We start from the raw sequence: 25859 nt of genomic DNA on the forward strand, positions 1-25859 counted from the left end.
TAATGTCTCTTGGCAACTGAGTTCTGCTGGACAGATGCTTATGTGAAGGGTGTTTAAACTGTATCCAATAATAATATTTGATTACGGGCAGCACCCATGAGTCTTGCATCTACAGACTCCATTGAGGTACAAAGTACTTCAATTCTACCCCCACTTCCACAGTCATCTTTGATTCTGATCCTGGGGCTGAGAGGGTTGAAGCTGGGATTTCATCCCTACAGCATCCCTACAGCCATAAACTGGATGACTTGTATGAATCCGGCGAAAATTTTTACTGTACCATTTCACACTTGTTACTCCCAATGTAAAGCGCTCCGATACCCTCGGGTCTGGCCAGCGCTATAGAAAACTCCAAAAATAAAATAAATAAATAAATATGGTCTTGTCAATCTTGAGTTGGCCATTTTGGGAGAAATTATTTCCCCCATGCAGAGTTTAAATGGTTTCAATATTTTCTTCTCTGCTGATTTTTGAACCATGTCATTTAATCCTGTCCCATAACAACTTGAAGGGAAGCTTTTGAACTAAGGAACTCTGGCCAGCATTGTTTCCATGGCTTCATCCACAAATGTGTCTGACTGCAATTGCCTTCTCTGCTGAGGAGGCTGTGGATCATAATGTATTCAGCTTTACATCCAAGAGGCATTGCAACAAAGAGTTCCATGTGTTTTAGCTTTGGTATAGGATCCCTTGCAGCTTGCAAACGCTCAGAGAGAGAATGGCAGGTCTGATGCTCCATAGGATCTCTTGAGGGTACCGTACATCTTTCAATCTATAACATAAAGAAGAGTGCTACCATTTGAGGCCAGAGAAGAGGTGGAAGCCATTGATGACATAATAATATGAACCTGGGAAACATGTTCTTCAAAGTTTTCAGTGAGATTTTTTTTAAAGTGCACAATGCTAGCTTTAGATGTATCTTTACATTCCATGCATATAATATTTTTTATTACATCAGGAAAAGGCAAGTCATCTGTAACTGTGCCATTGTACTGTGCATAAAGTTCATCTTTCTTTTGCGTTTTTTACTGAAACCATAACGTTTCGCTTTTTTGTGCCAGCAGGTGTTGTAAGTGGGAGTCCTGCAAATATCTACCCCTTAGAACACTGTCCTGTTCATTGTCTGGCTCCAATCCTTGACTCTTAGTTTGGCGTTCATTTACTGTACAATCTACTGCTTTGTTTATCATGGCCTTCAAATCATTCCAGGATAAATGGACCTCGTCCTCCTTAAGCTTAACATAGTACTGTTTCTCTTAGCACATTCTTCCCTGCATACTACAGGCAAAACTGGTGGTGCTGGAGCAGCTGTCTTTCTGCTTATATAGTAGTTACCTAGAAAGCAAATCGCATCATTTTAGATTTGATCCCTATACAACCAATGCACCCCCTTCGCCCATGCATTGATCAGTGCCCTCGAAAGGGCTTTGAACGCTGCCACTGAATTTCTCCCTCAAGCCGGTCTGCAGCGTTGCACACTCCCCTTCCCCAGCACAGCACCTGAGCGAGGAGCCGACAGTGTACTTAGTAATCTTCCCTTGCAGCGAAACAAATAAACTTTATAAAATACGCGGTACCTAACCTGCACTCAGGGAGACAGCTGGAGTTTTGGAATTACAGAGGTGATTTACATAGTGGCGTCGCCCTAATGAATACTAAAATACACATTGTGGACCTTAATTATAAGTGGAGTTGTGTTCCTCTGCACCACGCAACGTCCAAAATGCGATTTATGAAGGCACGCAAAGTGGCCCTAAGTGGATTCATAAATCTGAAATAACGCAGCGCAAATCGCTGCTTGCTCTGCCCTGGGTAGGCGTTCCATGTGCTTTGCGTCGGCCATGGTTTTTGACACATTCCCAGATTTACCAAAAGTGGTAGACCTGGGAATGCGTCAAAAAGATACACCTACGCAGGAGAGGCGTAAAGAGGAGAAATATCTATAGTTCTCCTCGTTACTTCCTTATTCTTTAGAAAGAGGAATATGTTTTTCAAGATTGTTTTTGTGAAGTAAGTTGCCCCTTCCTGCACAGAAAAAACCCTGCAAGCAACCCAGGCTCCCTGGCACCATAGTGCAAGATTGCATCGCTGCAGCGGGCCACAACATCTTCGCCGCCATTCCCCAGAGGCCACTGGCCATGCCCACCAACAACAGGCCACGTCCCCCCGCCGAAGGCATTTAAACGCGCTGAATGCTAGCGCGAGTCAGAGGCTAATCTAACTCCTGAGGCGGAAGCCGGGAGAACGCTAGGACTGTTATCTCTTTTAAAAAAAAACTTGTGTGTTGATTGTGTTTTTATCTACTCACTTTCCCCTCCTGGGCACTTGCACTTTCGCTCTCTACGCTCTGGGCATTCCCGCGCAGCAGATTGCATCGCTGCAGCGGGCCACAACATCTTCGCCGCCATTCCCCAGAGGCCACTGGCCACGCCCACCACCAACAGGCCACGCCCCTTCCTATAAATAATGTGCTTTCCCCGTACGCGCAGCGGGTGCGCCGTCAGCACGCCAAAGGCAAGCCCGTCTGCGCCCGGCAACGACCGACAAGGACCAGGGGCCACGCACCCTGCCCCTGCCCTTACTTATACCCCAGCTCAACTGCTTCCCTTAAATGCAGCTCAGTCCATTGCCCCTTCCCTATCTCTGCACATTGTCGCATTGGGCATCTCTGTCCCTTCTTTCCCCTCGTCTGAACCCACGCTGCTCTCTCCCCGGTTACAGGTTCCCCCCCCCCGCGCCTCCCCCCCCCGCTCCCAACCCTTCCCCTTCACCCATTACGGCCACTGCATGCCTGCTTAATACCAGATCAGCAGGCAAGCACCAGTATGAGCCTTTTAATTTACTGGACACTGACGCCCCGGACTTTCTGTTTCTTACAGAGACTTTGTTTGCTGCTGATTCCCTCCCTGATCTGCTGTCCGCCCTCCCCGACTCGTACTACGCCCTTAGGGCGGATCGTCCAGCTGGTAAAGCCGGTGGGGGTGTGGCGATGATCATTCGTTCTAATCTTCAGTTTCAGCTTCTTCCCCATCCTCCCATACCTGACATTGACTTCTTAGTTGCCCGCTCAGTTAACCTTTTAGCCCCCATTACAATAGTTCTTATGTATCGTCCCCCACAGAACATGCCTACCTTTGTGCCTGTCTTACAAGAATTACTGGCCACGCTTGTGGTCAATAATTCCTCTGTGCTCCTTCTCGGAGACTTTAACTATTGGCCGGGTGACCCTAGGGAGGATCTGTCCTCCAAAGATTTCTCAGCCACTCTTCAGTGTCTTAACTTCCTTTCTCACCTTCACTCCCCCACCCATGTCCATGGCCATACCTTAGATCAGATATGGTCAGCTAGTTGTACTATTCTTTCCCCCACAGTCCTCCCCTGCACCTGGTCCGATCACTTTTTGATCTCATTCCTTATTGAGCTTGGAGCCCAAGAGAAACTTCCTTTGCCCAAGAATGTCACAGCTCGTAATTGGAATCGGGTTGATCTCAACTCTCTCTGTACCTCTCTTACTGCTTCTCCCCCCGACCTAGGTACTCTTTCTCTTGATCTTCGTAGACGCTGTGAATCATTGGCTGTCCTCCACTTGTGATCGGGTTGCCCCCCTTAGGAAAGTTAAGATCTGCCGCCCCCATGACGCCCAAAAATGGTTCACAGACGAGCTGAAAATCCTTAAATTGGACCTTAGGCGTTCCGAACGCCATTGGAGACGCAATTACTGTCTCTCACTGCGAGCCAAATACAAGCTTCTTTTGGCTAATTACAAGAAGGCTATTCATTTAGCCAAAACCACGTATTTTTCGGAGAGAATATCTCTATCAGCCAACAAACCTAAGGAAATCTTCTCCATAGTCCGCAACTTAGTTGCCTCGGATAGAGCCAATCCTAACCTTATCCCTTCCCAAGCTCTCTGTCTGTCTCTTAACGACTTCTTTCTAGAGAAGATCGCGAAGATCAAATCTAATATTCCTCTAACAAACGTACCCCTTCTTTCTTTTCCTTCCCCTGCACTTCCCCTGTCCTCTTCGTTTCTTGATCAGTTTTCACCCATTTCTCTGAACTCCTTTCTGGCTCTACTTCAGAAAGTGAAGTCAGGCTCCCCGGCTGACTGTGCTCCAGCTCGCATTCTGAGAGAGCTTTTCACTCACTGCCCCGATCCCCCTCTTTTCCTCCTTAATGCCTCTATTTCCTCAAGTCTAGTCCCGAAATTTTTCAAATCAGCTATAGTTCGCCCCATCTTAAAAAAGCCTGGTGCAGACCCCTCCCTTCCCTCTAATTTCAGACCCATTTCCCTTCTCCCTTACCTTGGGAAGATATTGGAGAGCTACATTACCTCCTGTCTCTCCTCCTTCATTGAGGATAACCATCTCTTGGCCTCCCACCAAGCGGGTTGTCGTCCAGCCCACTCTACCGAGTCAGTGGTCCTGTCCGTCCTAGACGAGCTCAAGAGTAAGGCGGACTCCAACTTACCTCAAGCCTTGGTGCTCCTCGATCTGTCCGCTGCGTTTGATACGGTCGACCATTCCATCCTTCTCGGCCGTGTCTGCGCAGCGTGCGTTTGGGGCACCGCCCTCTCTTGGCTCGCCTCCTTTTATAAAGGACGGACTCGGGCTGTCCATCTCTCTGGCCACACTGCCCCAACCCGCTTGGTCCCCTGTGGGGTCCCCCAAGGTTCCTCCTTGTCCCCTCTTCTTTTTAATCTTTACATTCGTCCCCTTATTCTTTCCCTCCTTGACATGGGGTCTCCGGATATAACTATGCGGATGACCTCCAGCTAGTTTTTGACCTTTCCTCTCCCTTGCACTCCCTACCTAAATTCCACTCCACTCTTGTTTTCATCTCGTAGTGGATGAACTGTAGTCAACTCAAGCTTAATCTGGACAAGACGGAGTTGGTCCTGCCTGGCCATACCATCTCCCCTTGGTCGGCCGCCTTTTGGCCTCCCATCTTCGGCCCCCCGCCCGTACCGGCGGCCTCGGCAAAGACCTTGGGTATTAAAGTCAGTCGGGACCTCTCCATGCATGCCCAGATTGGCTCTGTTGTTTCTTCCTGCTTCCTCTCCCTCCGCATTATCCGGAAAGTGTCCCGTTTCTTTTCCTCCGATACCCTCAAACTTATCATGTTGGCAATGATTCTCTCCCGTCTTGATTACGGGAACAGTCTGAACGTGGGCATCCCGGCCTACGAACCACGCCGACTGCAGGCCATTCAGTATCAGGCCGCTCGACTTATCCATCACCTGCCCAAATCCTCTCACACCACGCCTGTTCTGAAATCCCTTCACTGGCTCCCCATCTGTCAGAGATCTCTCTTTAAGATGGGTTGCCTGGCCTTTATGGCCCGTACTCGTACTGCCCCAGCTTTCATCAATTCTCTCATCATCCCCTACACTCCCAACTGTGCCCTTCGCTCCTCCAATCAATCCCTTCTTAATGTTCCGCGGTTTCGTAGATCTAAAACTGGAGGCACCAGATTCTCTGTATTAGCTCCCCGTTTCTGGCACAGCCTCCCTCTGCCAATCAGGTCTATCCCAGTCTACTCCCAATTCCGCAAAGCCCTCAAGACTCACCTGTTCTCCATAGCGTACTCCGGCTGATCTCCTTTTGGAAAATTCCATTCTCCTTAGCTCTCTACTTTCAGCGCCAGGAAGCCGCTTGGTCGCAGTGCGCTTTATTAAGAACCTTCTTCTTCTTCTTCTTCTTCTTCTTCTTCTGCAAGGGTGCCCGCACTGGTCTTTGACAGCTGAAACTGCACCAGCGCAGGGACAAAGGCAGGAATGCGCTGTATTCTTTTAAATACGGTGCGCTCCTGCCCTTTCCCTGTAACGCAGCAAAGTGACTTGCTGCGTTGCGTTACTTTGCCACAAATATGGCCCTGTGTGTGGGTAGCTGGCACTTTTAAGGGAAGAAGAGGACATATGATGCAATGCAATAGGTCTCGCATTAGGAAAGTTTGAACTATTGGTATTGTAAATGACAATTTTTTTATTTATGTGTTGGTTTTGAAAATAGCGAAATTAATAGCTTTGTCATTTACAATGCCAATACTTTTAACTTTTGCAAATGTGACACCTATAGCATTTGTAATGTAACATGTTTTGTATTTACGTGACTTAGATGTATTGATATTACAAATAACAATGGCTTTTATTTTTTTAAAATAATTAATACTTAAATAAAAGTTATTGTAATTTATAATGGCAATAGCTTAAACTTTTGTAAATAACTTTTGTGAAGGTTATGTTCAGTGTATTTTATTGTGACGAAAATCCAAGAACAGAAGTGAAATATGAACATCTTTTTGTGACATTTGTAATAAAGCTTGAAACATTGAGAGAACATATTTGAACCAGTTGTTGAATGGTTGCACAGATTGATGCTGTGGTGGCGACGAGTGATGCTGTGGCACTCAGTGATGCTGTGGTAGCGCATAGGGATGTTGTGGTGCCCCTGAGTGATGTTGTGGTGCCCCTGAGTGACAGGAGGAAAGTAATACAGGGGATGGAAACAACACAGGACAGGCAGAGAAGCAGGTGGTGAGACTTAGCAAAATGGTCACCAAGGGAGAGGCACAGAAGCACATGGTGATGTAGAAAAAGGGTCAGGCAGGTCAGGTCGATTACCCCTTTTCAAGGTTTGCCCAGCGTTAGCCGCCTCTCACCCAACTCGCGGTTACCAAATAAAGAGGCAGGCGCTGGAGACTGGAAGGCAGGAAACAGGAGTTTATTCCGACGGAGCAGAACACGTCAAATCAGACAACAGGGTATCTTCTCGGGGTGCTCTAGCCGCATCTCCAAGGCCTGGCCTCTTATACACAGTTTTATGGTTTTATTGCCTACATTGCATCCGTAATATTACTTTGAAGTACAGCATGACATCCTCGGAATCCCCGGTCCAGGCCCGTTCCCACACACATCTACAGTAGAGTTCCCACCCCGATCCCAGCATGTGATGGCAATCGCGCAGCTGGACATTCCGCTGGGAACGGGAATGGGGGCGACCGGTCGGATCTAGGGGTGTGAAAGCATTGATTAATCCCCGCTCCTCTGATGTGGGGTGAGTTCCTACAGTAGGGGCAATAAACTGCAGCTGCAGGGCAAGGTGGTGGCCTGGGAACGGTTCAGACAATGGACGAGGAGGAAGAGGTTTATCAATGGAAAATGAGATGAAAGGAGTGTGAGGGTTCAGCACGGGATGTGGCTCTGAGACAGGGTCGCGTTGGAGGTGTGTTTATGGCTCAGGCAGGTGAGATCGGGGGCTATCAGAGCGCGGGGGACGCTTGCGAGGCCTGAGAATGAGGGGGAGAGACGTGCTGGCTATCGACAGTGGACAGAGAGGCCATGACATTCAAAATGGCTGCTGCTTACGCGCACGTACGAGTCTGAAAAGGGACAAGATGGCGCCGATAATGTTTACGCCACAGTCTAGATTTTAAAAGTCCTCCCGTTTCAACATATCTAGCCAACTTGTCAATTTACGTCAATCCCCATTATATTTCTTATTTCAAGGTCATACAAGGCTTTCATGCGTTCCGTTTCAAAGTCCAGAGTCTTACGGCAGATACAGTTAGTCAAAAGTGAGCACAGAGGTGGCAAGCATTGAATACCCAGGCAGAGTCCGCATATTACAACGTTTGGTATCAGTACAATCATGAGCAACCTCCACCCCCAGTCCTTTACAGCACTCCATAACCAACTCCCAAGCGACCATCCTTCCTGTTCCTGATGAACTTCTGAGGAGAGTCTGTGGAGGTGTTCGATGGCCTTGTAAACGGAGGGTGAATTGTCTGGTATGTAGGTACAACAGCTGGACCCGATGATACGACATGCTCCTCCACGGTCCGCCAGAAGCACATCTAGGACAAGGCGGTTTTGAAGAGTCACCAGGCGGACCACTTGAAGCTCGGCTGTATTGTTTGTGAGGATACCAGCTGTAATGTTCATCGTTGTCTCGACTGCCTGGGATAAATGTCGAATGGCACGACTGTTCGCCATCGGACCCCAAAGTGGAACAAGTCCTTTCATTGCATCCAAGAATTGTGCTCCAGTGGAGTCGGCCTGCTCGATGTCCTTTGCTCGTCTCTGTCGGTGATGGTTTGCCGGAGCCACATAGGTTGGAGGAAGGATGAAGGCTATGTAGCAGGTACCTCCCCAGCCCTTTGGGAGCCAGGTGTAGGCTTTTGTACCACAGACGAAGTACATGTTTGGAGAGGTGACAAAAGAGGGTGGGTCGGTTGAGTACAAAGTTCTGGTGATGTGGCAAATGCTGTGGGCCACCATTTGTGTCCCATGGCCTGTGATGCATACGAGGCCTGAGACATTGACGACAGATAGGGCTACAGTTAGGGTGGCAGCTGTTCGTTTCCGGAGATAGGAGAAGGTGGGTCTGACTGGATTGTTGAATACCTGCATCTCGATTCGCTCTTTAGCAGGGATATCCAGGTGAACGGAGGTGTTGGATGTCAGAGGGCAAAAAGGAGCAGCGTCTCTTCCTGTTTTGTTCAGCCAGACCCCATGATAAAAGTGTGACATAGTTTCGCTGGAAGTGGTATTGTCCTTGTAACTCTCTTGCAAGAGGATCAGCCAAGCAAGGCAGGAACCATGGATAGAAAAAGGCGAAGGGATGAAAGGGATGGAATGTCCAGCGGCATGTGGTATCAATCCACAAATCCAGCAGTTAGTGGCATTGGCTGCAAGGTTGTGTTGGTGCAGCAACTGTACGAAGGAGTTGTTCCAGAACTCCTTACGTCTTTCTCGGAATTGGGGTGAAAGAGAAACCTGGTAGTGTTCTTTCATGGTGGTAGGCTGTGCAGTTGCGAGAAATGTCTTATGAGCCGGGGCGCTCTCTTCCACAATCCAGAGGGTAGTCATGAGGAGGAGGCAAAAGAGAAGAGCGATAAAGAGGGCAATAGTCTTTGAGCTGTGTAACCTGTTTGTCTTCGAGCTTCTGTAGTGGGTCTTCGGATGTCCGGTTGCTTCCATCATCTTCGTATCGGGCGCTTCCATAATTTTCAAGGGGCTCGGTAGCGGGCAGAACCACAAACTTCGTTTGGCTTCTCTCCGGGCAGCCTTAGTAGTGTTAGGCCGCCGTTCTGAGAATTGTAACTTAGTCAGTGGTCTGCTTAGCCGAAGCTCCCTCCTTTCGTCGCAGGTTATACCCTTCTCTGGATGGCACAGTGGGATCAGGGAATTTTGCCAATTCGAGTGTCTCTGTTTCAGGGTAGCAGCTCAGGGATGGTCGGTCTTTGTTCAGGAGCTCTTCTTGGGTGGCTACGTCTTCGGTCGCTGTCAGGGTCGGAGAGATCTTCTTGCAGTGATGTGCGTGCAGCCAGTTTCGCCTCCCCTCCACTCGAAGAGCTGTTCGGGTGGTGATCAAAACTTGCCAGGGGCCCGTCCAGGGGGCTTCCAGACTCTTCTCCCGTTGGAAGTTCCGATTCAAGACGAAATCTCCAGGCTGGATGGTATGTCCGGGGCCCCTGGAAGCATCGGGGATGGCCTGCAGCACCTGATGATGAATAACAGACAGTGTTTTAGTTAGGTTATACAGAAAGTCAGACATTAGGACGTCCGGGACGTCGTGGATAGATGTCGGTTTGGGTGCAGACCAGATACTCATGGGCTGGCCGAAAACGACCTCGTAAGGGGTCAAGTGGTGTTTGGTGGGGGTGGAACGCATCGACAGCAATGCCAGAGGAAGGGCGTCTGGCCATTTTAGTCCTGTAGTAGCCACTATTTTCGCCAGCTTTAGTTTCAATGTGGCATTGTGCCGTTCGACCAGTCCAGCAGATTGGGGGTGGAAAACTGCGTGGAATTTCTGTCGTACCCCCAGTCCTTTCAGGATGAGCTGGATAACCTCGGCTACAAAATGGGGGCCATTGTCACTCCATAAAATACGACAAAGGCCGTAGCGAGGGAAGAACTCTTTCAGTAGTACTTTTGCGGTGGCAATGGCAGTGTTGTCACGCGTCGGGTAGGCTTCCACCCATTTGCTAAAAGCGCACACAACGACAAGTACATACTTCAGTCCTTGACATCTCTCTAACTGGATATAGTCCATTTGTAGGACTTCAAATGGATGGTTGGGGACCCCAAACCCTCCCCGGGGTACGACAGTTCCTTTCCCAGGGTTGTGTTGCAGGCAGACTAGACACTGCTGGACTAATCGTTTGGCTGAGTCTGCAATTCTATCGTTATGCCAAACTCGGGAGACAAGTTCGGTCATAGTGGCAGATCCTATGTGTGCAGGGGAGTGAGCCATTGTTAGTATAGGGACCAAGTATGAATTTGGTAGCAACCATTTGTTAGTGTCTTTCGTACGCCAGCAGCCTTCATCGTCCTTCAGTCCCACCCGTGCCCATTCAGTCAATTCGTGTGGTGCACTGGCCATCTGGATGTCCCTAATGGTCTCCCTAGCGTCCTTCCATTTTTCCGTTTGTGACCTGGTCACATATATGCGTGTTGTCGTCCTATTCTCTGCTGTCGTCCGGGGGGTGACGTCGGCCAGTGCATTCCCCTGTCCAATGATATCCGTCACCTTTTTGTGTGCCTGACATTTGATCACAGCAAGTCGTTTGGGAAGGAGAACCGCTTCAGTCAGGGCGGAGACTAGATCTCCATGTAGGATGGGTGTGCCGTGTGAGGTCAGGAATCCCCTCTCCTTCCACAGGAGCCCAAAATGATGAAACACCCCGAAGGCATACTGGCTGTCCGTGTAAATGTTTGCTGTTGTCCCTGCTGCTAGGATACACGCTCGTGTGAGGGCAATCAGTTCTGCTGCCTGTGCAGATTTCTGTGTGATGCGGGCGGTCTCAACTACAGTTCGGGCCGTGGTAACTGCGTACGCAGCGGAGGTGGTGCCATCGGTAAGTTTGATGCACGAGCCATCTACCCATAGCTCTCCGTCAGGATCAGGGAAAGCTGTATCTCGTAGGTCAACTTTACTCCTAGTCTGTTCGTCCGTGAGTGTCAGACAGTCATGTATAGGGGGCACATTGGGATCGTTCTTGGACAGAGGCAACAAGGTGGCTGGGTTCAGCGTGGTGCATCTCTTCAACGTGATGTGGGGTGCAAGCAGTGTCAGTTCGTACCCAGTCAGTCGTGCGCTAGTCAGGTGCTGTGTCTTAGTCTGGTTTAAGAGGGTGTCAACAGCATGGGGCACTAGTACCGTGAGGGAATTCGAAAGTACGATCCCCTCACTTTGTCGGATAGAGACAGCAGCAGCGGCTACTGCTCGAAGGCAGGCAGGCAAAGCTCTCGCTACACGGTCAAGAGTGGCAGAGAAATAGGCACATGGGCGTTGCTTGGGACCAATGGTTTGAGTCAGGACAGACAAAGCGCATCCCTCCCTTTCGTGAGTGTAGAGGGAGAAGGGCTTTGTATAATCAGGGGTTCCTAGGACGGGTGCTGAACAAAGGGCGTCTCGTAGTTCCTTGAAGGAGGATTGGCATTCAGGGGTCCAAGGGAGTGGGAAGGGAACATCTTTAGCCAGTAGGGAAAGTAGTGGTTTCACAATGAGGCTGAAATTTGGCAACCATTGCCGGCAGAAGGAGGTGAGGCCCACTAGAGAGCGGACTTGCTTCTGGGTTTTAGAGACAGGGGTCTCTAGAATGGCCTGAATTCGATCGGGTGTGAGTTTTCTTCCATCCTTGGACAAGAGGTGGCCTAGGTAGGTGACTTGGGGTTGGCAGAATTGCAACTTCTTCTTGGAGACCTTGTGGCCATTTTCCGCGAGGAAGTGCAGGAGTTGGATGGTGGCTGTGAGTGCAAGTGGAGTGGTGTCGGCCGCCAAAAGGATATCATCGACGTACGGTATCAACACCACTCCATCTGGTAACTGGACTGTGTCCAGTTGTCTCTTGAGGGCCTGGCTGTAGATGCTTGGACTTTCAGTGTAGCCCTGGGGTGCTCTACAAAATCTATATGAGCGGGATTTTAAGGTGAAGCCGAAAAGGAAGCGGCTGTCTGGGTGGATGGGGATGGAGAAGAATGCATTTTTGAGATCGATTACCGTGAAGGTGGTGGCAGTGGAAGGAATCAGGGTCAAAATGGTGGTGATGTCTGAGACTACAGGGTACTGAGGTACAACTATTTTGTTGACTTCTCGTAGGTCGATGATAAAGCGGTACGCTTTTTCATCTTCCTCACCCTGCTTCTTCACAATGGGTAGGATAGGGCTATTGCAAACATTGCTAACTACTTCTTCTACCACTCCTGCATCTACCAGGGACTGGATGATTTTTACCAATGCCTTCTCGCCCTCGGGCGATATCCGATACTGTCGGAGTTTGGGTAGTACTGCGTCCTGTCGAACAGTTATGCGTACAGGGTCTATCATCATGCGTCCTACGTCCGAGTCAGTCTTTGCCCATAGGTACAGAGGTAGGGTGTCGAGTAAGGACAAGCCAGCGTCAGTGATGGAAAACATGCGTTGTGTGCGACAAGATCTGAGCAGTGTTGGGTTGTCGTACAGAATGACTCGAACTCCGTCTTGTGAACACCTAATAGTAGCTCGAAAATGTTTCAACAAGTCAAGTCCCATAATGGCATCGGGGGTGTTGGAAGAGAGCAGAAACGTCGTGTCAGTGGTGTTATTGTCCAAGTTGAAAGAGATCGGTGTGGACAAGGGATTAGTGGAGGGCGTTCCATCAAAACCTATTGATGTAATGTGTGAGCCAGACAAGGGTGCCCTGGGAATCAATCGTTTAGACAACGCACTATGTGTTGCACCAGTATCTACCAGAAATGGAGATTTCGTACCTAGGACCTTAGCGGTGACATAAGGGCCTTGCTGGTCAACATAGAGCTCGACTGGATCCCTCCCTTGCCCTTGGCAGTCCTATGCAAAGTCGTGGGCATTGTCGCAGTCAGACTGTTGGCACTGATTCTGCCGGGGACGGTCAAACGTGTTCGGTCTGCTTGGTCTGTCATTGTTGGTGTCGTTTGTGTGCCCTCGTCCCTGTCCTCTATTCTTTGGCCCGCCCGCTACGTCTCTCGTGTCTCTATTTCTGAGTGCTTCTTGCATAATTGGGCATTGAGACTTCCAATGACCATAGCCTCTGCAAAACGCACATTGGTTCTCGTCGATGTCTGTTCGCGGAGCGTTAGGTGCGGATGTGCGGTCTCTAGGGGGTGGATGTCTAGGAGCATTCAACTGGTAGTTTCCCCTATACTGTTCCCTTCCTATAGTCGCCCCTTGCAACTGAGCAATCATCACTCTTTCTTTCAAGTCCTTTTTCTTTTTCTCAGTCGCTCGATCGTTTTCGTTCTTCTGTCGCTCATAGTATTGAGCCATCTGAAGGATAGCTGTGGGCTTGGAGGCCGCCCAACTACTTTCGCTAGTCTGCAGTTTCTGCGAAACTTCTGGTGTCAGGCCTTTCACATAGTTCTGGACAAACAAGTGATGTCCGGTTGCAGTGGTCATGTCCTGGCCGCTGTAATCGGAGAACACCGTTTCAAACCGGGAGAAGTATTCTGATACGTCTTCCTGGGGTTTCTGGCGACAGGCCGTTACTATCGACCAGTCCACCTTCCTTTCTGGAACTAAGGTTTTCAATTTCTGCACAATCTTGTCGGGCAGATCTAAAATGGCCTTTAAAGGTTTCTGTCCGGGCTCTCGCTGCTTGTCTACGTCACCGAGTTGTGTCCAGGTATGTCCGAACAGCTCAAGGTGGTCGACTTTCCGGATTTGCTTCCACACATCAGCTGGCAGACATAACCCGAAGAACAAGTCGATATCCGCTAGGGTCATAATCGTCGAACCCAAAGCGGTGGCTAATTCTGTATAGAAGGCTGTGGGGTTCTTTCGCAGATCAGGCAAGGACTTTCGGAAAGTCAGGATGTCTTGCCGATCCCATGGTTGGTAAACCCAGTTGTAAACTACCCTCCCTCTCGCATCTTGGTGGTTAATATAGTCGTGTGTTCCCTGTCCTCGTGGGGGAACCCAGTAGGGAGCGGCCTCCTTTATGGGCATCATCGTGTCAACCTTGTCTACTCGGGGTTCAATCGCTACAGGAGTCGTAGTGTTTGGTTTCAATTCAGTGAGGTGGCGGAAAACTTCAAGCGTACGCGTGAAGAGGTCCGTCACATCACACTCGCCTTCATCTCCAATGTCAACTTTCCTATACAGAGTCGTTAGGTTTTCAGGGCCTTTGTCTTGGTACCGGTCTTCGTAGGCATTAAGGGTGTGATAGCAAAGGCGTACGACAAAGTGTCGCTTATGGCTATTGGCATATGTATTGTACATATCCGTTATATAATCCTCACTTTCCTTTCGCACCACCAGTGTCTTTACAATCTTATCGATCCCAGCTCGTTCCTCCTTACTTAATCTATTCGATCTGGCAGGGTCTTTCCTCCCAGCTTCGGGATCATCTGAAGTCGCTGCTCGCGCTGCGCTGAGTACGAGGGGTTCGGTCGGCGCAGAGGCCATGAGGACCGAGGCTCCGACACTACTCTCGCCTGTCGGTGGGGGTTGCGGGTGCTGCACTAAGGGTTGGGAAGGGGCATATGGAGGGGGCATGTAGATGATCGGGGGACCTAATAGTAAATCATCGTTCGTTCGCTGTTTCGAAGGTAGCTCGGGGTAAAGTGTAGAGGGTGTCCTGACGGGACACTGGCCTGATGATTCGGAATCTTGTTTTAGCTTGGTTTCCTCTCTTTCTTTTATTTCTTCCTTTAATTTGTTAGCGGCTAGGTGAGCTGCTTTGCGTAATTCCTTTTCTAACCTGACCTCATTTCTCTTCTTCCGCTGTTCTGTTTCTTTTCGCCACATGCCGAAGCTATCGAGCATAGTGGGTGTTGTCTTATTGTTATAAAGGGCTGTTTCCAGCGCGTTTATTTTGTCGTTATCAAAGGATCCTATCAGTGGCCACTGACTTTCCTGATCCTTTCTCGTGTATTTATGCTACAGTTTACTATAATTATTTACAACAAGGGGTGGTGATGGACAGAGTCTCTGAATTAAGCAGAGTACTCTCACCCAGTCAAGAGATCAGGGCTAGATCCAACACCGTTTTTTAGCTCATTGCACCATCCCAGTTTCAGAACCTGGCTGTATGCAAATTAGTCTGTCCCTGGCCCAGTGCATCATGGGAACAGGGCAGACCAGACTACAAAAGCCAATTCTTACACTGGGAGGGAAACAAGCTTCCGGGGACCGGTTTCTGCCATTTCAGGCGTCTTCGGCCCGGCTTGCTTGAATCCTGATGGTGCAATGAGCAAGGGACTCACATCTGAGTATACCCTTCCACGCTTAGGGTGGACAAAACTATTTACAACAAGGGGTGGTGATGGACAGAGGCTCTGAATTAAGCAGAGTACTCTCACCCAGTCAAGAGATCAGGGCTAGATCCAACACCGTTTTTTAGCTCATTGCACCATCCCAGTTTCAGAACCTGGCTGTATGCAAATTAGTCTGTCCCTGGCCCAGTGCATCATGGGAACAGGGCAGACCAGACTACAAAAGCCAATTCTTACACTGGGAAGGAAACAAGCTTCCGGGGACCGGTTTCTGCCATTTCAGGCGTCTTCGGCCCGGCTTGCTTGAATCCTGATGGTGCAATGAGCAAGGGACTCACATCTGAGTATACCCTTCCACGCTTAGGGTGGACAAAATTATTTACAACAAGGGGTGGTGATGGACAGAGTCTCTGAATTAAGCAGAGTACTCTCACCCAGTCAAGAGATCAGGGCTAGATCCAACACCGTTTTTTAGCTCATTGCACCATCCCAGTTTCAGAACCTGGCTGTATGCAAATTAGTCTGTCCCTGGCCCAGTGCATCATGGGAACAGGGCAGACCAGACTACAAAAGCCAATTCTTACACTGGGAAGGAAACAAGCTTCCGGGGACCGGTTTCTGCCATTTCAGGCGTCTTCGGCCCGGCTTGCTTGAATCCTGATGGTGCAATGAGCAAGGGACTCACATCTGAGTATACCCTTCCACGCTTAGGGTGGACAAAATTATTTACAACAATGGATCAAGCCCTGATCTTTGGACTGGGTAAGAGTGGTCTGCTTAATTCAGACACTCTGTTCATCACCACCCCCTTTTCTGAATCGTTTTTGGCCACTATAGGTGTGGCAGGGTATACTCAGACATGAGTCCCTTGCTCACTGCTCCATCAGGATTCAAGCAAGCCGGGCCGACGAGGCTGAAATGCCAGAAACCGGTCCCCGGTAGCTTGTCTCCTTTCTGGTGAAGAATTGGCTTGGTAGTTTGGTCTGCCCTGTTCCCATGATGCACTGGGCCAGGGACAGACTAATTTGCATATAGCCAGGTTCTGAGCTGGGATGGGGCAGTGAGCTAAATAACGGTGATGGATCAAGCCCTGATCTTTGGACTGGGTAAGAGTGGTCTGCTTAATTCAGGCACTCTGTTCATCACCACCCCCTTTTCTGAATCGTTTTTGGCCACTATAGGTGTGGCAGGGTATACTCAGACATGAGTCCCTTGCTCACTGCTCCATCAGGATTCAAGCAAGCCGGGCCGACGGGGCTGAAATGCCAGAAACCGGTCCCCGGTAGCTTGTCTCCTTTCTGGTGAAGAATTGGCTTGGTAGTTTGGTCTGCCCTGTTCCCATGATGCACTGGGCCAGGGACAGACTAATTTGCATATAGCCAGGTTCTGAGCTGGGATGGGGCAGTGAGCTAAATAACGGTGATGGATCAAGCCCTGATCTTTGGACTGGGTAAGAGTGGTCTGCTTAATTCAGACACTATGTTCATCACCACCCCCTTTTCTGAATCGTTTTTGGCCACTATAGGTGTGGCAGGGTATACTCAGACATGAGTCCCTTGCTCACTGCTCCATCAGGATTCAAGCAAGCCGGCCGACGAGGCTGAAATGCCAGAAACCGGTCCCCGGTAGCTTGTCTCCCTTCTGGTGAAGAATTGGCTTGGTAGTTTGGTCTGCCCTGTTCCCATGATGCACTGGGCCAGGGACAGACTAATTTGCATATAGCCAGTTCCAGAGCTGGGATGGGGCAGTGAGCTAAATAACGGTGATGGATCAAGCCCTGATCTTTGGACTGGGTAAGAGTGGTCTGCTTAATTCAGACACTCTGTTCATCACCTCCCCCTTTTCTGAACAGTTTACTATAAGCCACGGCGACTAGTCCATATTTAGTAAACATGTCCTTATTAGGGGTGCCCTCCAGTGGAGCCGGATGATTCACCTCTAAGCGGTCCGGGCTGAACCAACTACCAACAAACGGGGCAAAAATAGGCATGACGGGTTACAAAGGGGACAAAAGTCTGCACTACCTATCCTTCACTATCAGCAAAGACTAAACAGAGTATGGCGACTCTGTGCTTATTTGTGAATAGAGAATAACCCAAAGAGAACCAATTCCGAACGATCAATGTTCGGTCAAACAATCAATCAAATGAGGGATAAAAATAGGCACGACGGATTACAACGGGGGCAAAGGCCTGCGTTACCTATCCTTCACTATTCACAAGGACTAAACAGAGTATGGCGACTCTGTGCTTTTTTGTAAATAGAGAATGATCCAAAGAGAACCAATTCCAAAACAGTAAATGCTTGGATAACAATCAATCAAATGGAGAGGGAAATAGGCACGACGGATTACAACGGGGGCAAAAGCCTGCGTTACCTACCCTTCACTATTCACAAGGACTAAACAGAGTATGGCGACTCTGTGCTTTTTTGTAAATAGAGAATCTCTTAGAAACAATCAAATGAGTAATACTAGTATTTTCAAACAATCAAACAATCAATTCGCAATTCGTCGTGTTACACGACCTTACCCGGACCGCATGGACGGTTTCCCGTCTTCCGCTTCCAGCGCCCGATCGTCCTCTATTCTCCGTAATTGCTGTGGCACTCCTGATGGTTCCCAGTCAGGACCGTAGATCACTCGAGAGAGGTCTGCTCGGAACCAGTGAAGTTCGGATGATCGGCTGCCAGACGAGGGTCTATCGGGCAGGAGCTCTTCCCGATCGTTGCAGTCATTCACTCTGTCGTTGGGACCTCTCCCACTGGATCCACGCGTCGCTGATGGGCCCCACGTTGGGCGCCAATTGTAGAAAAAGGGTCTGGCAGGTCAGGTCGATTACCCCTTTTCAAGGTTTGCCCGGCGTTAGCCGCCTCTCACCCAACTCGCGGTTACCAAATAAAGAGGCAGGCGCTGGAGACTGGAAGGCAGGAAACAGGAGTTTATTCCGACAGAGCAGAACACGTCAAATCAGACAACAGGGTATCTTCTCGAGGTGCTCTAGCCGCATCTCCAAGGCCTGGCCTCTTATACACAGTTTTATGGTTTTATTGCCTACATTGCATCCGTAATATTACTTTGAAGTACAGCATGACATCCTCGGAATCCCCGGTCCAGGCCCGTTCCCACACACATCTACAGTAGAGTTCCCACCCCGATCCCAGCATGTGATGGCAATCGCGCAGCTGGACATTCCGCTGGGAACGGGAATGGGGGCGACCGGTCGGATCTAGGGGTGTGAAAGCATTGATTAATCCCCGCTCCTCTGATGTGGGGTGAGTTCCTACAGTAGGGGCAATAAACTGCAGCTGCAGGGCAAGGTGGTGGCCTGGGAACGGTTCAGACAATGGACGAGGAGGAAGAGGTTTATCAATGGAAAATGAGATGAAAGGAGTGTGGGGGTTCAGCACGGGATGTGGCTCTGAGACAGGGTCGCGTTGGAGGTGTGTTTATGGCTCAGGCAGGAGAGATCAGGGGCTATCAGAGCGCGGGGGACGCTTGCGAGGCCTGAGAATGAGGGGGAGAGACGTGCTGGCTATCGACAGTGGACAGAGAGGCCATGACATTCAAAATGGCTGCTGCTTACGCGCACGTACGAGTCTGAAAAGGGACAAGATGGCGCCGATAATGTTTACGCCACAGTCTAGATTTTAACAGTGACACAGAGCAACACAGAGCCGAGTGATGAGAGTAGAGAAACACACAGCGAGACAACGCAACATGAAGATGGGGGAGGAAGTACAGAAGCACATGGCGAGGCAGAGCAGCACGAAGACGGATGGCAGAGAAGCACACAGTGAGACATAGTTACTTTAAGACATGACAACAAAGAAGCACACAAGGGTGACAGCTGGAAAACACATGCACTTTTGTAGCATGCTTAACTAAAAAGAACATTGTTGCGCCAAGAACACCGAGTAGTGAAAGGACACAGTAAAGCGTCCATACTTCAAGTAAGGGACAAACTCACAACGGGTGAGAAAAGCCCACAAAAGCCATCAAATAATAAGAAAGCAAATCAAAGTGATCATGAGGACAAACGATGGTAAACAATGGGAAGCTCTCTGTCCACTGTAAGTTAACAAAATGCCTCGAAACAACATGCGGTGCCCTAGGCGAGACGTAAACATGAAGTTGGGGAAGTGAGGAGCTCTGCAGTGAACTTTTTTTGTTCTTACGAGCCCAAAATTGATTTAAATATACTGTACTTTACTCAGTGCTTGAACTGGGAATATAGAAGTTCAGGTACTCATGCTTTAGAGTATCTGCTTGCTCTTGAGAAGAGAGGTACTCTCCCATTGAATGTACTGCTGCAGTGCTGAGAGCAATTTTCTCTCCGTAAAAAATGTATGGGCCATGTGTTGGGCAAGGTTCCGGTTTTCCTTCACTCCCACACCTGCGTGAGTCTCTCGCATCAAAACAGTTCATTCATTGGGCGTGACGTTTAAATTTGGAAGCTCAGTGGAATGAACCTCATTCACTCGAATAGCGTCACTGGGGGAATGTGTTTCAAACATGTATCACATTGACGTGAACCTTACACCTCGAAGCGCTATCTCATTCAAGTTCAGCAGCCTCAGTGGCTAAATTTCCTTTCAGAGCGACACACTCGGGGGTAGTCATTTAAAAAAAAAAAATTGGCACCAGTTTCTACAACTTCATCCATGTTGACTCGTCGACTTCGAGGTCTCAGTACTAACACCTCCAACACCGCGTTTCAAAGGGACACTTAGTGCCTGCATTCCAGATGCTTCTGGAATCCTAGGAATGCAGTGACAAGAGGGTGTCAGCCCCGCCTCTGCAAATACCTCTCAGTGCCTGTGACGCTCTTCAGGCGGGGAGGCTGGAATGGACGTAAAATCCACAACCTTACGAAGAAAATAAGTGGCATTTGAAAGGATCAATTGAAAAATTGCAGTCGTGTTTCCAAAGAGAGTGAAATTCTGAGAAACTTAAAAGCCCACGTAATCCATATTTAGCAGGATTGTATGAGAGGTCTGCTAATGATAGGAGTTAAAGAAAGTATTGAAGAGGACACTTCCGATTCCAGAAGAGGCTATACAGAACGGGTTCAGTCTAGTTAATTCAGTCCAGGGTTTTTGTTTGCTTTCCTTGACTCGTAAATAGTTCATCTTTTTCTAATGGGAAAACAGGACTACAAATTGCAGAATGCAAAGAAAACGTGGACTGGGTGAGTTACTCGACGTAGGCACCTGGGACTTGTTTGTAAAAGAAAACGAGACCCAGGAAGCCAGGCGGGACTGCCTGCTTGAGGGCGGGCCCACCAGCACAGACAGGAGCGGACGGGAGCCTACCCCGAGCTCCTGTGAAGAGAAAGGAGTCAGCGGGGCTCCCGTGCTAAGACAGAGACTCGCCTGCATCTGGGCCTGGACCGCTGCCGCGATGACTGTGGGGAGAGAAGCGGAGGGGGCTCGAGGCACATTGCTGGTGCCTGCCCCCGCCTCCTACCAACCCCGTGTAGCCGCCGCCACCACCGCGGGAGGAGAGGAGTCCAACAGACCCGGTGAGGGAGGGCGTCCGGGCACATTGCCGGTGTCCCCCCCCCCCCCGTGAGGGAAGCCCCGCGTGTGCCCGGTGAGCGTATGTATGCTCCGCGTGTGCCCGTGTGCGTGCGTGCGCGAGCGATAGGCTAACTTGCTGGGAATGTGGACAGGAGATGTGGACGGCGCAGGGCTGGACGTGCGCGTCCACGAGGTGAAATCGCAGAGGGCTTGCGCGTACCCATCCCCTGTCCAAAATTCCCGGCAAGTGAGCAACATAAGGTCTTTTCGCTGGAACACCAGCGAGACCTAATTCAAAAGACTACAATTCCATCTTTTACATTGTCGTATGTTAGGAATTCTGTGAAGCACTCTTACTTTCCAAACTGAAAAGGCAATGAGATAATACTTTTCTCTCTCTACAGCTGGCTGCATAAAGAGGCGACCGTGCAAGATGTTACTGTTTTGCCAGAGGACAACACTGCCAATGTAAAAGTGATCATAAGTGATGCATCCTATGGAAAGTACCGAAAACAATTTCATCAATGGTGACTCGGTATGAAAATGAACATGATCCACTGTCAGAAGATATTCTGCAGGAGACTCCTGTACTGTGCAAGCTCCGGGACATCTAGGAGTTAAAACGTTGAACTCCTTGGTCGAACTACCCTAACTTATTGAAGAAAAAATGACGGGTTGGAATTGCAACAGCCCAAAATCAATGGAAACATTTCTATGCATTGGGATTGGGTGGCCCAAGTGTACATGAATTATTGTAAAGAAAGCAAGTTATAGATGTATATGCAGATGTAACCCTGCCAGACATCTTCATGCTAGATGACCTGCTTATTTACAATGTATATCATCTTTTGTACAAGCGTTATAAAGTATTTTTATATTGCAGTCCCACTGCTTTTTTTGTCTTTAATATTTGAATATTCTAAAGTATTTGGAAAATTCTCAATGTGGTACATGGATTATAGTTTTTTTGCGTGTTCCGTGTTTCAAATTTAAAGATAGGCAAATTGTGAATCGAGAACTAAAAAGCTGATTTGGCAACTGAAAAATGTAAAAAGGCAAACACAAACAGAGGATGGACTGAGTGCTGAAGCTTTTCAAACACTCGCCCCCAGTCACAGATCTGGGTTGAATCCATCATCATTCTTTAGCTCACTTTTCCACCCTCGTTCAGACGCAGCTATATGCAAATCAGTCTTGACCCTGTGCCTCATGGGAACATTCCAGCCCGAACTGCCAAGCTATGTCCTCCCTGGGCCGAAAACAAGCATCCTAGGACCATTTTCGGGCTAACAGCTCTCATCAGCCAGGCTAGCTCGAATCCAGTGTCAAAGTGAGCAAATGAAAAATGTATTCATGGCTCTCCCTGGTGTCTTGTATCAATGCAGCCACCGTGCACAGATGCACCTGTTCATTCTCGCTCCCAACGACATTGCCTAGAAACAGACTTCTACTATCTCGATATTTTGACCAATCCGCAGCAAGTTTTCTTTTTTTTAGGGCACATCAGTGCATGCAGAGAGCTACATTATGCGGTGTGTGGACTGAATTCCTTCTCAAAACTTTGCAAAAAATCAAGACCCTTTTTGTGAGACCAGAGCTGCATAGCACAACAAATCCCTATGAAATTGGTTTATATCTGTGAAACTTTTTACACATCATCTGTAGTAGATGCAGTATTACTACCTTCTACTTATAAAATATCGAACACCACTGTAAGATGATTTAAAAGGCTGTTGCAAAAGCCTGTATATAAATCCTCTAAGATTCTTACCTCAAACATGCAGTGGATTGAGTGGATGTAAGGACCAGAGGCACCTTCCAACACTTGTCTTCCTTCCCTGATGGTGTAAACAACTATGCGCAAGTTGTAAATGTATACAAATAACTTTAAAAACACGAATGGTGATGGGAGGAATGCTTGCAATCTCAAAGGTAGCATTTCAGGCCATCGTTTTTTGTCTACTTTGTACACAACAGAAAAAAACTTGCCTTATTCATTGAGTACTGGCCATGTTCCGTATGTGAATAGTCCATCCTGAACGGCGAGGCAACTCTCCATGCAGAAAGAAACACGAGCAATCCCAGACCGTATTTGGCCTCCTCTGTGAATTATAGCTTGGCTCCTGTGGCACAGTGAGTAAGGGACCCCCGTCAGGGCATATCTTTTAGCCACTTAGTGCTTTGCATCAAAGGATGATGGAAAAAATGCTTACTGTGCCACTGGACCCAAACTGCATTCTACTGATGCTGCCCAAATAGGTGGACACCAGCCTGGTTTGCTTGTGTTCCCCTTTAGATGGGACCTGGCTTGGCAGCTCAGGAAAGACTGTTCCTCTTGTAGCGGGACCTAGGCTGATTTGTGCTTTGCTAGTTTCTGTTTGAGGTAGACTAATGGGCCCCCAAAAAAAACAGTGAACTGGAATGTGAACCAGAGTAATTACCAGTGGCTGCGATTAGTGTAAGCATTCCACCATCACTTTTTTGTTTTCCTCAGTGTGATGTGTACGCCAGACTTTGGTCCCATGCTCACTGTACTGATGGAACCAAGTTGTACCCTACTGTTGAGCCCATTATAGGCAGAAACTGGTTTGGGGTTCCTTGTGTTCTGGGTCAGAGGGGAGTTTGCCTGGCAATTCCAGATTAGCTGTTCATACTGGATTAGGACATAGGTTGATTTACATATGGCTGGTTCCTGACTGAGGTGGCATGAAATTAATGGCACAAAAAGTAGCACGCCCATGGTGAAGTACATCTATGCAGATTTCCACAAGACAACATTTGATTACACCTGCTGTCAAGATCTAGCTTACAGAACAGTCCGGGCTAGAGAAGCCAATGGCTACTGCTCACCCACAAGTTATCTCTTGACTTACCACGGTCGCCACTAGCAGTACTGACATGAATAACTCACCTGTTGACAAGAGAAATTTTGTGCAACTACTAAGTTGTGAAAGTGGGAGTGAAGAAGCAGTTTTGGATCGGTCATGTGCCGTTATGTCTTAACCTAACTCTTGTAGATTTACCCTCATGTCAGAATAGGGCATTTAGTCCTCCTCATGGTGCATGTTTCATCATGAGGTCGGCTCCTGAAAGTGGCCCACATTCTGTGTTAAAAATGTGGGAGGTAGGGGGTCTATGATCATAAAAGTGTGATTTGTGTGTTCCATGAGGTTTTGTAGATCATAAGTATCTCATGCCTATGTTGCTTCGTAGGACTATGCACCGTATGTCCACCTAGAAATCGGTTGTAAATTCCCAGGTGTCACCTCAGGAACTGAACTAACTTTGTGTAAGATTAGAAAATATTAAATTTTACTTATATCTCCCTATCACACTGCTAATAAAAACATATACTCAATAAAAATGTAGAGAGCTAGGACAAATGGACGGCCCTCTTTGTCCCTAGAAGTATTTAATAACCAAAGAAGACAACCAAAATCAATAAATGACTGTCTGACATAAGAGTGTCTGGCACCTCAAAGGTTTGTTAATAAAACCCTCACACCAACCTGGTTGGTGTCATGCTTCATCATCGGGTCCCAGCCGGGTAGCCGAATGCTACCCAGCTGTGCTGCAACACCTGTTTACAGTGGAGCTGGTTGAGGTGTAAGTGGATGTGATGAAGTGAGTGTAAAAGTAAAAATACCTCCAGAATTCTACCTGTTAATTTATTCCCGGTGATCTGGGGTATGCTTAAAAACCGGAGAGTGGATAATGGGCTACCAGTACTATGTGTAGCTTATTATTACCCTATGATGGTCGACATGTTTCAGCCCGCTTGAAAAAATATTGGGGCTTTCTTCAGGACCTCTCAGAATAAAGTGAGTGATGTGAAAAAGTGAGTGGTAAAAATAGCTACCACGTGTTAAAGCATTTTTAGCACTCGCACTGAGGAGTGCTATATATGCATAGAGGACTGACCGTATGTGGGTCCTTACAATTTGTCAAATACCTGTAAGGAAAAACAATATGGTATAGTACAGTGGTTAGGAAAACATTTAACATCATTCCATGGATATTGCCAGTATTGATGGTGGATTTCCGGTGTTTTTGCGGCACGAGGTGTCAGACTCTTTGTTAGGCATCCTTTATGCCTTACATCAACATGCTTCCTGCTATCTAATTGCCTTCAAGAGGGCATAGGTACTAGTGGCGTTATACCCCCTCATCGTGGAAAGTAGTAAAAATATATATATATGTTCATGGCATGTGTAGCTTTAGATACACATGCTAGGCAAAAACCTGCCATCTATTGTTTGCTCAGACGTGTACAACTTGCTTTTCTTTGCGGTATAGTGACTCGTTCTGTGACTGGTAATGTGAATAGTTAGATGGTTTCCATCGGGGGTCACACGTGCTCTACTGGGGCTCCTGAGTCGACGCTGCTTGGTGCTGTTTATACGGGCCTCTCGAGTTCTCAGATACTAGTAACCTTTGAACAATCCTTCACTGCACCAAGGTTTTTTTCCCCCATTCCTTTGTGATCCTTACATCAGATCCACATTTTTGGGTTTATCGATGCTTCTCTCTGGACTCTATTGTCAATTCTCCCACTCCAAAATTTCAGTACTGTAATGGAAAATATGGTCTTGTGCTTTCAAATGTCAGTGCAGTAAGGGAAAATACACACACATTCCTAGAACTCGTGGGCAGATAAATAAACAGTTTGTAACCTCTGCCTGTCTCTGGAGCATAATGAGGCCTCGTGCTCGGCTTGTCTCACCTTCTGCTTTAAAAAAGACTATCCGGTACCTTCATGATCGTCAACTTGCTCGATGGGCAATGGAGCAACACTGAGATGATACCCCCGAGATCTTTGGAGAAGATGTTGAAGAGGAATAAGTGGAAGGAGCGATTGAGGTCGGACAAATCACGTTATTCAGCACAGATCCCAATCCCTTCTCAGATTAGGAGGTCCAAGACCTGCAACTCACATAGGCCAGCATCAGAAAACTACTGAGAGTACTAGTTCACACTAAGCCACTCACCACATTTGCAGTTGCCCGGCGTCGAGCCCACAATCGGGGAGACAGCCTTCCGGGCTGCCATGGCCACCCAGCCATAGCTAGTACCAATCTATGGTTTCAGAGCAGACTTCAATTCC

The 25859-nt window shown here is 48.3% G+C and overlaps 1 protein-coding gene across 1 annotated transcript in view; it reads left to right on the forward strand.

Moving 5' to 3' along the window:
- GTPBP6 (GTP binding protein 6) overlaps window positions 1-21637 on the forward strand; it is a 128330-nt gene extending 106693 nt beyond the window's left edge. Inside the window, exon 10 of the mRNA XM_078656170.1 lies at window positions 21160-21637. Coding sequence (XP_078512296.1) covers window positions 21160-21286 — 127 coding nt within the window. The 3' untranslated portion in view covers window positions 21287-21637. The remainder of the gene's footprint in view (window positions 1-21159) is intronic.
- Window positions 21638-25859: the final 4222 nt, after the last annotated feature.

The sequence above is a fragment of the Lissotriton helveticus genome, chromosome 8, assembly GCF_964261635.1.
Source record: "Lissotriton helveticus chromosome 8, aLisHel1.1, whole genome shotgun sequence".
In the NCBI taxonomy this organism is placed as follows: domain Eukaryota; kingdom Metazoa; phylum Chordata; class Amphibia; order Caudata; family Salamandridae; genus Lissotriton; species Lissotriton helveticus.